Raw genomic sequence first — 13,688 nt, forward strand, 5'->3', positions numbered from 1 at the left:
TCACAGGGAATGTAGAAGTCATTTACAATTATTTTTGTAGGGAATGAATGATTTGCAGAGGTAGTGTTCAACCAAAGTAATTATTAGCGATAGTCATTTTCTTTGTGCTTAGGTACCATGCATAATGATGCTATTTTTTTTCTTTGAATACAGCAACTCCAGGTGGTTCCATTGTTCGGGGACATGCAAATAGAACTAGCAAGATACATCAAGACCAGCGCCCACTACGAGGAGAATAAGTCTCGGTAGGAGGAGGGAGAAGCTGCCTTGCTTGAGCGTCCTGCAGTGTCCTCGTCGAGTAGTTTACGACACTCTACTGATTTATCTAGAGGCCACACTTTCAGTGTTCTCAACCCTCTGGAACTGAATGTCCACTGTGGTAGCCCTTGACACTTGTGCCGATTTATGTTTAAATTTATTGAAAAATACAATTAGAAATTGAATCTCCTTAGCAGAACAGCCAGATGTCCAGTAGTTAGGGGCTGTTGTATTGGACAGCACACACAGAGAACATTTTCATCACCCAGGATTTGTCTGGGCAGTGCTGGTCAAGAAGAGAGAAGGGCAAAAGAGTTCTCAGGGCCCAGTGGTGTGCTGGCAGGTACCCAGCACCACACCTGGTGGCAGGGCAGATGTCTGCAATTATAAGGGTGGTGTATGTGGGAATATCACCTGGAGGCCTTACCAGCGCAGACCTGTTTGTGCAGGATCCCTAGAGCTGAGAATGGTCTTCACATTTTGATTTGTTTATTTATTTTGAGACAGAGTCTTAAGGTGTCACCTAGGGTAGAGTGCTGTGGTGTCATAGCTCACAGCAACCTCCAACTCGGGCTCAAGTGATCCTCTTGCCTTGGTTTTTCTATTTTTAGTAGAGATGGGATCTCGCTTTTGCTCAGGGTGGTCTCGAACCCATGAGCTTAAGCAATCCACCTGCTTGGGCCTCCCAGAGTGCTGGGATTACAATTGTGAGCCACCGCACCGGCCAATCTTCACGTTTTTAAAAGAAAGGTTGTCAATAAAAAATAGAAGAGGATGACTACGTAACAAAGGCAGTGTGGCCCACAAACCCTGAAGTGTTCACTCTCTGGCCCTGAATGGAGGAAGTTGGCCAGCCCCCAGCGTGAAGGATCTGCAGCTGACAGTGACAGCTCAGAGTCCTGGGGAAGACCCCTCACTGCCGGTAGGTGGAGTCCTGCAGGTGCTCCTGGTGGCTTTGGCTGAGCTCTCCTACCCGTGACCAAGCTGTAGTTGCCATTCACCCATGATTCTGACAATGAAATTACATCTCAGTCTCAGGGGTTGGCAAATATTATCTGTAAAAGCCAGAAGAAAACATCTTGGCCTTACCAGCGACAGGGGGTCTCTGTCACGTATTCTTATTTTGTGTGGTGCTGGCAGGACACCAGACACCCTCAGTTTCCTCAGCCCTGCCGAGGTGACCCTCATTACTGTGCCTGGTTCAGGTAACGCCGTGTTTTCCTCCAAAACCAGGTGGACGTGCACATCCTCAAGCAGCAGCCCCCAGTACAACATCTGCGAGCAGATGCTCCAGATCCGCGAGGACCACATGCGCTTCATCTCTGAGCTGGCACGCTACAGCAACAATGAGGTGCGTGCACCCACCGCCCAGCGCCCCCAGAGCCCACCCACGCCTGGGTGTCGCTTGTATTATTTTGCACCTAAACATGAGTTGCTTTAATAATAGAGATACAGCCAGATATAGCCTTCCATCACTTAAAAGGCAGGGACACATTCTAAGACACACGTTGTTAGGTGATGTAGTCAGGGTGTGACACACCTCGATGTCGCAGGGTGCTGTCCTGAATACTCTAGGCAGTGGTAACACAGTGGTAAGTATCTGGGTACCTAATCGTATCTAAACATATAAAGTATGATAAAATCTGGTATTGTAATACAATGTCATGGGGCCACCGTCATGTGTGCTGCATGTCACAGACCAAAACGTTCCCGTGCTGCTCACAGCACCCTTGATAATTGGCGAGGCAGGGCAGTTAGCGTTGCCTGTGTCTGTTCAGCTGTACAAAAAGCATCTTTTTTTTTTTTCCAGAGAACATAATCAGAATCCCAAAAGAGAGGACTAAGAAGGGTTTATCAATTAAGTAGCTTTTTCTAGTTGAGACCTCTGAGTCCAAGCAGCTAGGAGGAGTGGAGAAGAGAGCCTGATTCTGACCTGGATCCCTTTTTATATTGAGGAGGAAAGTAAGTCCTGAGACTTGGGTTGAGTAGAAGGCCCTGGGTCCATGGCAGGTGACTTCCCCATGGACACTGGATGGCATGTCCAGGAGGTGGGCACAGGAGGAACGGGCTTTCTTCTTCATTCTCTCCAGCTTTGGGTTTGCTGTGTCTTCATTGTAGCCACTTCCATTCTCTCCTCCTGCCCAGGGTGGCTCCAAGCTAGTACTGCTGGCATTTGGAGTGGGCAGGAGGGTGGTGACAGCCTCTGGGCAGGTTCGACCTCAGAGATGCCATGGAATGTCACTTGTCACATCTTAGCAGGCCAGGCAGTGAAGTGACAACTGGGTGTGTTCTGCAAATGGTTGAGAGGAACACAGGGTCTTGGGGCTATGCACAGAACTGGTCGGTTCCTGGAAGGTCTTAGGACGAGCATTAATGTTAAGGGGGACAGCCGGTGTCTGGGTACATCATACACTCACCATCTCCCCAGTGTGGAGACCCCACCTCACCTCTGTCCCCGCAGCCAGCATAGCCTTTGGGTAGAAATCAGGGCTCTGCCGCCTCTCAGAGCAGGGCATGATAGTAAACTGAGTTAGTAAGGAAAAAAATCAACCTTCGAATGCTTTATTCAGTTTATTTTTTAAACATTTGTAGAGATATAATTCACATACTGTATAATTTACCCATTGAAATTCTACAGTTGGAAGGTTTTTAGTATATTCACTGAGTTGTGTGACCATCACCATAATTTGTTTTTGAGCGTTTTCAGCACCCCCAAAAGAAACCAGAACCCATTGGCAGTTGCCCCAGCTCTGGTGATCGACTTCCTGTCTATTCAGATGTGCCTGTGCTGGACGTTTTACACAAACGGAATCACACTGCACTCAGTACCGTTTTCAGAGTTCACCTTTGTGGGAGTGGGTTTCAGTACGTTATTTTTTGGCTATTTGATATTCTGTTCTATGGGTAGACCACATTTTGTTTATCCGTAAGTGGATGGAAATTTGGGTTATGGATAATGCTACTGTGAACATCAGACAAGGTCTTCCTCTCAGGAAGACACTGAGGAGTAGAATTGCTGAATCCTCATGATAACTCTCTGTCTAACATTTTGAGGAATCACCAGACCATCCTCAAGGCGGCTATACCTTTTTATATTCCCATCAGCAAAGTTTGGCGTTTCTGACATCTCCACATCCTCACCAGCACTTCTTACTGCCTCCTGGTGAATGTAAAGAGGAGTCTGTTGGGGTTTGGTTTGCGTGTCCCTAGTGACTAATGATGCTGAGCATCTTTTCAAGTGCTCATTGGCCAGTTAAATCTCTTCTTCGCAGAATGTTCATTGCCCTCTGGGAGGCTGAGGTGGGTGGATTGCTTGAGCTCACAGGTTCAAGACCACTCTGAGCAAGAGCAAGACCCTGTCTCTAAAACTAGCCGAGCATTGTGGCGTGTGCCTGTAGTCCCAGCTCCTTGAAGGCTAAGACAAGAGAATTGCTTGAGCCCAAAAGTTTGAGGTTGCTGTGAGTTATGATGCCATGGCACTGTACCAAGGGCAACAAAATGAGACTCTGTCTCCAAAAAAAAAAAATCTGTTCACATACTTTGCTGTTGTTTTAACAAATTTGCCTTTTTAGCTATTGAGTTGTTAATTTTTAATATATTTTAGATACCAGTCCCCAGTCCGATGTACATTTTCAAATATTTGAAAAACTTCACCAAGTTTTTCTTTTTTTATTTTCTTTCTTGATGGCATCCTTTGAAGCATAATTTTAAATTTTTGATGTCCAATTTTATATATTTTTTTCTTTTGTTGCTTCTACTTTTGGTCTTAGAGTGAAAAAACCATTGCCTAACACAACATCATAAGGATTTTCTCTTGTTTTCTTCTAAGTGTTTTGTAGTCATAGCCCCTAATTTAGATCTGTAGTACATTTTCAGTTAGTTTTTGTACGTAGTGACATAGGGTCCAAGATTCATTTTTTTGGTGTGTGTATGGACATCCTGTTTTTCTTGCACTACTTGTTGAAAAGACTCTTCTTTCTCTGTAAAGGCACCTCGTCAGAACTAGTTGACTTTCCTCGTGAAGGTCTGTTTCTGGACTCTACTTCTCTTCTCTTTGTCCATATCTCTGACCTTACACCAACACTACACGGTCTTGGTTGCCACAGCTTTGGAGTAAGATCGAAATTAGGGAGCATGAGATTTCCAGCTATGTTCCTTCTCAACACTGTGTTGACTTCTTTGCCAAGACTGAATCTTTTGAACTTTTTTTCATACATTTTATTTATTTATTTATTTATTTTTGAGACAGAGCCTCAAGCTGTCCTCCTAGGTAGAGTAGTGTGGCATCACAGCTCACAGCAACCTCCAACTCCTGGGCGCAAGTGAGTCTCCTGCCTCCACCTCCCAAGTAGCTGGGACCACAGGTGCCCACTACAACGCCTGTCTATTTTTTTGGTTGTAGTCATCATTGTTGTTTGTCGAGTCTGGGCTGGATTTGAACCTGCCACCTCAGGTGTATGTGGCTGGTGCCTTAGCCGCTTGAGCTAGAGGCACCGAGCCTAGCAACTAGAATTTTGATGGAGATTTGTTGAGTCTATAGAACAGTTTGTGGAGTATTGCTGTCTTACCATTATTAAGTGTTCCAAACCATGAACATGAGATGTCTTTTTATTTATTTAGACCTTGTTTAGTTTCCTTCAACCATTTTTTATTTCCTTTAGAGTGCAAATTGTATTCTTTTTGTTAATTTATTCTTAAGTATTTTGTTCTTTTTGATACTATAAAATAGAGTTATTTTATTAATTTTCATTTTTAGGTTGTCGGCTCTTTGGACAAGAGGGTAAAGTTTTGTTTTGAGCTGGGATGGCAGCTGGGTCTGAGTCCTTCAGAAAATCAGAAAATGTCCCTGGCTCATCCTGCACAGGCCACTGAGAGCCCAGGTCGGGTCCCTACCACACAGTGACCAGCAAGCAGCAACATGTTCTGGGCAATTTTTTTCTTTTTCTTTTTCTTTTTTTTTTCAGCTTCCTATTAGGAAGATTCTCAAACATAGACAGGAGAGGGACCAGCTGTGGCCAGGTACCATCTCAGCTCCCTCATCAGTGCCTTTCAGAGATCCCTCACCACTGCTACTGCCATGTGGCCTGGGTCCATTTGGAGCAAATCCAAGACAACGTAGCACTCCCTCTGAAGATCCGTCCCACACCTCTTATAAGGGCTCTTGTAAAACATAACCATAATGTCATGATCTCACCTAAAATTGTCTGTACCTCTCAGCATCGAATAGCTGATCATTGCTCACATTTCCCTAGCTGACTCAGAAATACTCTGTTTTTTCAAGTTTGTTTACCTCTGGCAGGATCCAGACAACATCCACACAGTATGAAGGTTGGTGTATCTCTTAAGATGTGGTCCCTGTAGTGTTGTACACCTCGCGTTCCATACCCTGTGCTCCAAGTGCATCAGTAGTGAGGCCCAGAGGCCAGTCAGACCCCACTCTGTCCTCTCTCCCACCTCAGCCCTTTGTCAGCTGTGCTGTGACTGCTGGAGGCACAGTGTCCAGCTGTGTCCCTGGGAATCAAGATTGTCCCCTGTCTAGGCCTGTGAATTCATCATGGCTGCAAAATGATGGCCTTTTAATTCTGTTGTTCCTTCTCAACTTCTTAGAGCAGGGCTGCCTTGCTCTGAGTTGTTGTCCTCCAGGAGAAGCAGGGTAACAGCTTGATTTCCTCCTTTTTTAAAATACAGCCATGTGTTGCTTAATGATGGGGATACATTCTTAGAATTGTTTCTCTAGGCAGCCTCGTTGTGTGAACACAGTGGTATTGCACACCTGCACAAACCCAGAGGGCACACGCTGCCACACACCTGCTGTGTGGCACCTGCTGCTCTTGAGCTGCACCCCTGTGTGGCATGAGACTGAATTCTGTAGGTGCTTGCAACACAGTGCTAAGTGTCTGTTTATAAATTATCTAAACACAGAAAAGATGAAGTAAAAATACAGAGATTCTTTTTTTAAAGTTCCCCTGTGAGTGGGGCTTACAGGACTGGAATGTGGTTTCGGTCAGTCCGTGAGTGAATGGAGGGCCTGTGACATAACTGTACACTGTGGCACCTGTATAAACACTGTACACTTAGGCCATGTTATGTTTACTTTAATTGTTTTCTTTTCTCATTAATAAATTACTATAACTTTTTTACTTTATAAACTTTTTTTTTAGAGACAGAGTCTCATTTTGTTGCCCTCAGTAGAGTGCCGTGGCCTCATAGCTCATAGCAACCTCCAGCTCTTGGGCTTAGGTGATTCTTTTGCCTCAGCCTCCTGAGTAGCTGGGACTACAGGTGCCCACCACAATGCCCGGCTATTTTTTTGTTGGAGTTTGGCTGGGGCTAGGTTCTGACCCACCACCCTCGGTATGTAGGGCCGGCATCCTACTCACTGAGCCACAGGCACTGCTCTAATAAACTTTTAATTTCTTTTATTAACTTTTTGGCACTTGTAATAACAGCTTAAAACAAACACATTGTACAGTTGAACAAAATATTTATATACTATTCTATGAATTTTCTCTTTTGAGTGTATTTTTTTTTTAACTTTTAAACTTTTTTATTAAGAACTGAGACATACAGCCATTAGCTTAGGCCTACACAGGACCAGGCTGATCGGTATGCCACTGGCTCTGAGAATTTTCATCTGTACCCTAACCCATTGGAGCACCTTCCTGTGTGCTGTGCATTGGAAGTGACATTATATGGTGGATGACTGTAATTGTTCCCTAGCATCAATAAGGTAACAAGTTACTGTTTTTGAGTGCCGTTTTGAAGTGAATCCACTTCAGGGTTGTTCTTTTTGCTTACATGCTGAAATCCTGATTCTTTTTTTTTTTTTTTGGAGACAGAGCCTCAAGCTGTCCCCCTGGTTAGAGTGCCAACCTCCAACTCCTGGGCTCAAGCGAGTCTCCTGCCTCCACCTCCCAAGTAGCTGGGACCACAGGTGCCTGCCACAACGCTCGGCTTTTTTTTTTGGTTGCAGCCATCATTGTTGTTTGGCAGGCATGGGCTGGATTCGAACCCGCCGCCTTAGGTGTATGTGGCTGGTGCCTTTAGCCACTTGAGCCACAGGTGCTGAGCCGAAATTCTGGTTCTTAATAAGTCTAGAAAAAGTGTGGTTTGATTTATGTAGCAGTCTGGTCTTAGAGTAGCAATACCAGCACCACCAATCACAGCGACTAGGAATTGTTTTATGATTTGTTTTGCAGGTTGTTTGATCTTTTGAATTTCTCCCTCCAGGGGTGTTAAATCAAATCAGGACATTTCTTTTCTTTTTCTTTTTTTCTTCGAGACTGAGTTTCACTTTGTCACCCTCGGTAGAGTGCTGTGGTGTTATAGCTCACAGCAACCTCCAGCTTTTGGGCTTAGGCGATTCTCTTGCCTCAGCCTCCCAAGTAGCTGGGACTACAGGTGCCTGCTATAACACTTGGCTGTATTTTGTGGTTTGGTGGGGCCATGTTCAAACCCTCCACCATTGGTATATGGGGCCAGCACCCTACCCACTGAACCACCAGCGCTGACCCCAAATCAGGATGTTTCAGGAGTGCTTGGGTGGGGGGGCTCCTGTGGGAGTGTTCATAATATCTGGATATGTAGTTCCATCCATTGTTTAAATTTGCTCTTGACTTTTAGAGTTGCTTTTTCTATCTAATTTAAATTCTGTGTCCTAATTGCATAAAATATTTACATAGTTCTAGCGTCACATCTATTAAAAGCAGTATATTCAGAGAAGCTGCCTTTCCTTTCTTTCCCTCTGCCCTCCCTTCTCATAGGTAAATGTCCTTAATTTTTAGTGGCTGTTACTTGATAGAAGAAAATGCACCTGGTTTTTGGTTCTTAATTGGAAGTGTGGGGTGCATGTCTCCCTCCTAACACCACGTCCAGGAGGTCCCTACAGGCAGTGGGCAGCACCTCCTCTTCCTAGGGCCCCCCGGAGCACCCATCGTCTGGGCACTGTGGGCCACATCACTGTTGCAGGAGGGTCTTGTGCACAGACCGATTTGTATTTTTGTACATGTGATGTTGGGATAGATTGTGACGGTGGGCTGTGTAGGTTGGTGGGAAAACACACCTATGGCCTTTCTGATGGTGCGGTATCTGCTGCCTGCAGGTGGTGACAGGGTCTGGCCGCCAGGAGGCGCAGAAGACAGACGTGGAGTACCGCAAGCTCTTCGACTTGGCCCTGCAGGGCCTGCAGCTCCTGTCCCAGTGGAGTGCACACGTCATGGAAGTGGTAGGTGCCAGCTCCGCCAGGCCTGGGAGCGCCTGAGCTAAAGACAGCCTCCTGGGTGGTTGGTTAGAAGTGCTTTTCTTCCTGAAGTCACCATCGTGTTATTTCTGCTTTAACTTTGATCTTTGGGTTGAGAAGGAGTGGGCTTTTTATCTTCCGCCCTGGAAAGAAGAATATGTGTCAATATAGTATGTAAACATCAAAGTTCATTTCATTTATGTGTTATCAATAAAAGCCTTCACCTTTCAGAACTTACTGATAGGATTGAATTTGTGCTATCATGATGGCCTGTGTTGCCCTCAGTAGAGTGCCATGGCATCACAGCTCACAGCAACCTCAAACTCTTGGGCTCAAGCGATTCTCTTGCTTCAGGCTCCCAAGCAGCTGGAACTACTGGAGTCCACCACAACACTTGACTATTTTTGTTGTTTGACAGGCCCAGGCCAGGTTGTAACCCTCCAGCCCTGGTGTATGTGGCTAGCACCCTCAGCACGCTCTGAGCTACAAGTGCCAAACTAGCAAACTTTTTTTGAAAGGGTGATTAAAAACTTAGAGGCTTAGATATTTAACACCCAATATCCAGGCCATTGTGCTTGGTGAATTTCTTAAACCTGAAGTAACACGCTAGGGTATTCTGCCCTTTTGTGAAGATGGACTCTGTGTGTGTGTGTGTGTGTACACGCACACGTGGGCTTGCATGCCCACACACACTCATGCCCATTTGTGTGACTTTCAGAGTGTCGCAGAAGGCTGACCTGTTGGATTAGGCCATTGTAGTACAACTGAGACTAGAAGCAAAGCAATTCACGTTCACTGTGTATGTCTCTGCTCTCTCTGACCACCAGTATTCATGGAAACTCGTGCACCCCACTGACAAGTACTCCAACAAGGACTGCCCTGACAATGCTGAGGAGTACGAACGCGCCACCCGCTACAACTATACCAGCGAGGAGAAGTTTGCTCTGGTGGAGGTGAGGACGTCTGTTTGCTGTCTCTTCCTGCGTGACTCTGGTCTCACTCTCTCTTCCTTTTTATTGTATTTTATTTATTTATTTATTTATTTAGACAGTCTCACATTGTCACTCTTAGTAGAGTGCTGTGGTGTCACAGCTCACAGCAACCTCAAACTCCTGGGCTCAAACGAGTCGCCTGCCTCAGCCTCCCAAGTTGCTGAGACCACAGGTGCCTGCATACAACGCCCAGCTATTTTTTGGTTGCAGTCGTCATTGTTGTTTGGTGGGCCCGGGCTGGATTCGAACCCACCACCTGAGGTGTATGTGGCTGGTGCCTTAGCCACTTGAGCCACAGGTGCCAAGCCCAGGGTCTCACTCTTATTCAGGCTGGTCTCCAACTCCTGAGTGCGAGCAATCTACCCACCTCCTATAGTGCTGCAATTACAGGTGTGAGCAACTGTGTCCGGCCCCATCTCTTCCTCTTTAAATGGAAAATCAAAACCGTGAATAAAACTACTCCCCCCCCCCAAAAAAAACACTGCCTAATTTTTTTTATTTCAGTGGATCTATGGGGCACCAGTGCAATTTGTTGCATGGACATGTCTTGCCACACAGTGGTGTGGTCCAGGCTTTCAGGTATCCATCACCTGGCTGGTGCACACTGTGCCCATCAGGTGGGTCTCCAGCCCTCAGCCCTTCTCACCTCTGAGGTCTCCCATGACTCTTGTTCTACCCTGTACAGCCCTGTGTGCCCAGAGTTTAGCTCCCACTTATAGCTGAGGACACTTGGTATTTGATTTTCTGTTTCTGAGTCACTTCACACAGGATAAAGGCCTCAGATTCCATCAAAGTTTCTGCAAAAGACATTCTTTCCTTCTTTTTATTTTATTTTTTTTTTTTTTTGCAGTTTTTGGCCTAGGGCTGGGTTTGAACCTGCCACCTCCGGCATATGGGGCTGGCGCCCTACTCCTTTGAGCCACAGGCACCGCACTGTTTCCTTTTTAAAGTGAGAACTGCCTCGTCTCTGTCATTGCTTCTACACAGGGCATCCCTTTTGCATCGGTCAGAGTGTTAAAACAGCTGTGTTGATAGCGCTGTGTGGGCTGATCAGTAACTCACTGAAGAGTGGCTGTGAGGAGAGAGCAGTTTCCCAGGTGCAGAGGCTCGATGGGGCTTGAGGGCTTCTCCCTGCCAGCTGAGAGGGAGAAGGCTGCCAGAGCCCTGGGCATTTTATCTGTGGGGCCACTGGCTCTTTGCTGACATATTTGTCCAGCTTACACTGCACCGTCCTCATGATGTACAGACATTCTTATTTCCAGTGTCTGCACATTTTTTTGATAGTTTTGGTTTTCTTGTCTTTGTTTTTTGGAGATGGACTCTCACTTTGTCGCCCTCGGTAGAGTGCCATGGTGTCACAGCTCACAGCAACCTCCAACTCCTGGGCTTAGGCGATTCTCTTGCCTCAGCCTCCCGAGTAGCTGGGACTACAGGTGCCCACCACAACACCCAGCTACTTTTTTGTTACAGTTTGGCCAGGGCTGGTTAGAACCTGCCACCATCATTATATGGGGCCGGTGCCCTACTCACTGAGCCATAGGCGCCACCCCAGTTTTGTTGTGTTGCTTAAGAAATCTTTGCAGGCTCAGCGCCTCTAGCTCAGCAGCTAGGGCACCAGCCACATACACTGGAGTTGGTGGGTTCAAACCCAGCCTGGGCCTGGCAAATAACAATGGCAATGACAAAAAAAAAAAAAAAAAAATAGCAGGGTGATGTGGCTGATGCCTGTAGTCCCAGCTACTTGGGAAGCTGAGGCAAGAGAATCGCTTAAGCCCAATAGTTTGAGGTTGCTGTGAGCTGTGATGCCAGAGTACTCTACTGAGGGTGACATAGTGACACTCTTGTCTGAAAAAAAAGCAAAGAAAAATCTTTGCAAACTCTTGGGTCATGGAAATGTTCTCCTATGTTGCCTCTAGATATTTTACTATTTCTCATTGACACTGAGGTCTGAAATTCACCCAGTTTTTTTTGAAATGCATCTGCCCCCACCATCCATAAGCCTGACCTTGCCTTCTTTGTACTAGAATAAGTGACTGCCTGTGTAGGTGTGTTTCTGCTCTCTCTCCTAATCCATGGATCAGTTTATCTATTCTTGGTAAAATACTGGGCTGTGGCTTAATTTATCATGTCCAGTAAAGTATGTATTTCTGTGTTCTTCAGGAGTTCCTTGGCTGTTCTTGCTCTTGGTATTTTCATGTACATTTTAGAATCATGTTTTCATACTGTACTGTGCAACCTGTTGGAATTTTTTATCAGGATATGAATAAATCTGTAGATCATACCAGGGAAAACTGACAGACTTCTATTGCATTTTGCTGCCTATATCCTTGGTTTCCATATCTGTGGAGTCAACCAGTCTTTGGTCCAAAATATTTTTTGGAAACAAAAATAGCGATACAATAAACATAATAAAAATGAAAAATACGGCTTGGCTCCTGTGGCTCAAGCAGCCAAGGTGCCAGCCACATACACCTGAGTTGGTGGGTTCAAATCCAGCCTGGGCCCGCCAAACAACAATGATGGCTGCAACCAAAAAATAGCCAGGTGTTGTGGCGAGCACCTGTAGTCCCAGCTACTTGAGAGGTGTAGGCAGGAGAATTGCTTGAGCCCAGGAGTTAGAGGTTGCTGTGAGCTGTGATGCCACGGCACTCTACCCAGGACAAAAGCTTAAGACTCTGTCTCAAAAAAATAAATACATAAATAAAGACTATACAGCATTATAACTATTTGTATAATATTTACATTTTGTTAAGTATTACAAGTAACCTAGACATGATGTAAAGTATACAGGAAGATGTGCAGACACTGTACCACTTCATATAAGATTTGAGCATCTGTGATTTTATTACCTGCAGCCAATCCCCTGAAGATATTAAGGGACAATTGTATTTGGTCTTTCTTTCTTTTCTTTTCTTTTTTTTTTTTTAGAGACAGAGTCTCACTTTGTCACCCTCAGTAGGGTGCTGTGGCTTAGGCAATTCTCTTCCCTCAGCCTCCCGAGTAGCTGGGACCACAGGTGCCCGCCGTAACGCCCCCCTGTTTTTTCGTTGTTGCAGTTTGGCTAGGGCTGGGTTTGAACCCTCGGTATATGGGGCCAGCGCCCTACTCACTGAGCCACAGTGCCACCCTTGGTCTTTTTTTCATTGATACAATAAACCATATTAGACATATTTTTGGAGTACATGTGATAATTTGTTACATTCATTCAATCAGATCAGGATAATTGGGATATCCATTAACTGAACTATCTGTCTTTACTCCAGGGACATTTTAATTATTCTCTTCTAGCTATTTTGAAATGGGCAGTTGATTAATGTTATCTAGTTACCCTGCCGATCCTAAGTCTTTTTTTCAGTATGGTGTGTATCTTCATTTGTTCAGAGAATTTCTCATTTGTAATATGTGGAGGAACATTGGATGTCTTTTCTTGGCTTTAATTCTAAGTATTATAGATGGTTTATTTAAAAGTTTTCTAAATTTTAGTCACTGGTATTTAAAATGTAAATTTTTCCTTGTATCTACCAACTTCCTAAACTCACTTACTTTTTTTTTATTATTAAATCATAACTGTGTACATTAATACTATAATGGGGTACAGTGTGCTGTTTCTATATACAATTTGAAATACTTTCATCCAACTGGTGAACATAGCCTTCATGTCATTTTCTTATTGTGTTAAGACATTTATAATCTACATTTAGAGAGATTCACATGTACCCTTATAGGATGAACCATAGGTGTGATCCCAGCAATCACCCTCCCTCTACCCATCCTCCCTCTGCCCTTTCCCCATATTCTTGGGCTAAAATTGGGTTATAGCTTTAAGAGACAGAGCCTCACTTTATTGCCATCGGTATAGTGCTATGGCCTCACAGCTCACAGCAACCTCCAACTCCTGGGCTTAAGTGATTCTCTTGCCTCAGCCTTCCTAGTAGCCGGGGCTACAGGCGCCTGCCACAACGCCTGGCTATTTTTTGTTGCAGTTTGGCCAGGGCCGGGTTTGAACCTGCCATCCTCAGTATATGGGGCCAGCGCCCTACCCACTGAGCCACAGGCACCACCCTAAACTCACTTATTAATTGTAATAAATTATCCATAGATTCTTTTTTGGCTTTCCTACTTATATACTCATTATCTGCAAATGGTGATGGCTTTATGTGTTCCATCCATCTTTTATTTTTCTTTTTTTTTTTTTTTTT

The 13,688-nt window shown here is 45.0% G+C and overlaps 1 protein-coding gene across 2 annotated transcripts in view; it reads left to right on the top strand.

Annotated features, from left to right (window-relative positions):
- The window catches only part of CYFIP1 (cytoplasmic FMR1 interacting protein 1), a 124,695-nt gene that overhangs the window by 65,993 nt on the left and 45,014 nt on the right, over positions 1-13,688 (top strand). For both annotated transcript variants that reach the window (XM_023519291.1, XM_023519292.1), the window contains 4 exons: positions 154-245; positions 1,492-1,609; positions 8,360-8,482; positions 9,325-9,450. In XM_023519291.1, coding sequence (XP_023375059.1) covers positions 154-245; positions 1,492-1,609; positions 8,360-8,482; positions 9,325-9,450 — 459 coding nt within the window. The remainder of the gene's footprint in view (positions 1-153; positions 246-1,491; positions 1,610-8,359; positions 8,483-9,324; positions 9,451-13,688) is intronic.

The sequence above is a fragment of the Otolemur garnettii genome, unplaced genomic scaffold, assembly GCF_000181295.1.
Source record: "Otolemur garnettii isolate 467f Iridium unplaced genomic scaffold, OtoGar3 scaffold00170, whole genome shotgun sequence".
Taxonomy (NCBI): Eukaryota; Metazoa; Chordata; class Mammalia; order Primates; family Galagidae; genus Otolemur; species Otolemur garnettii.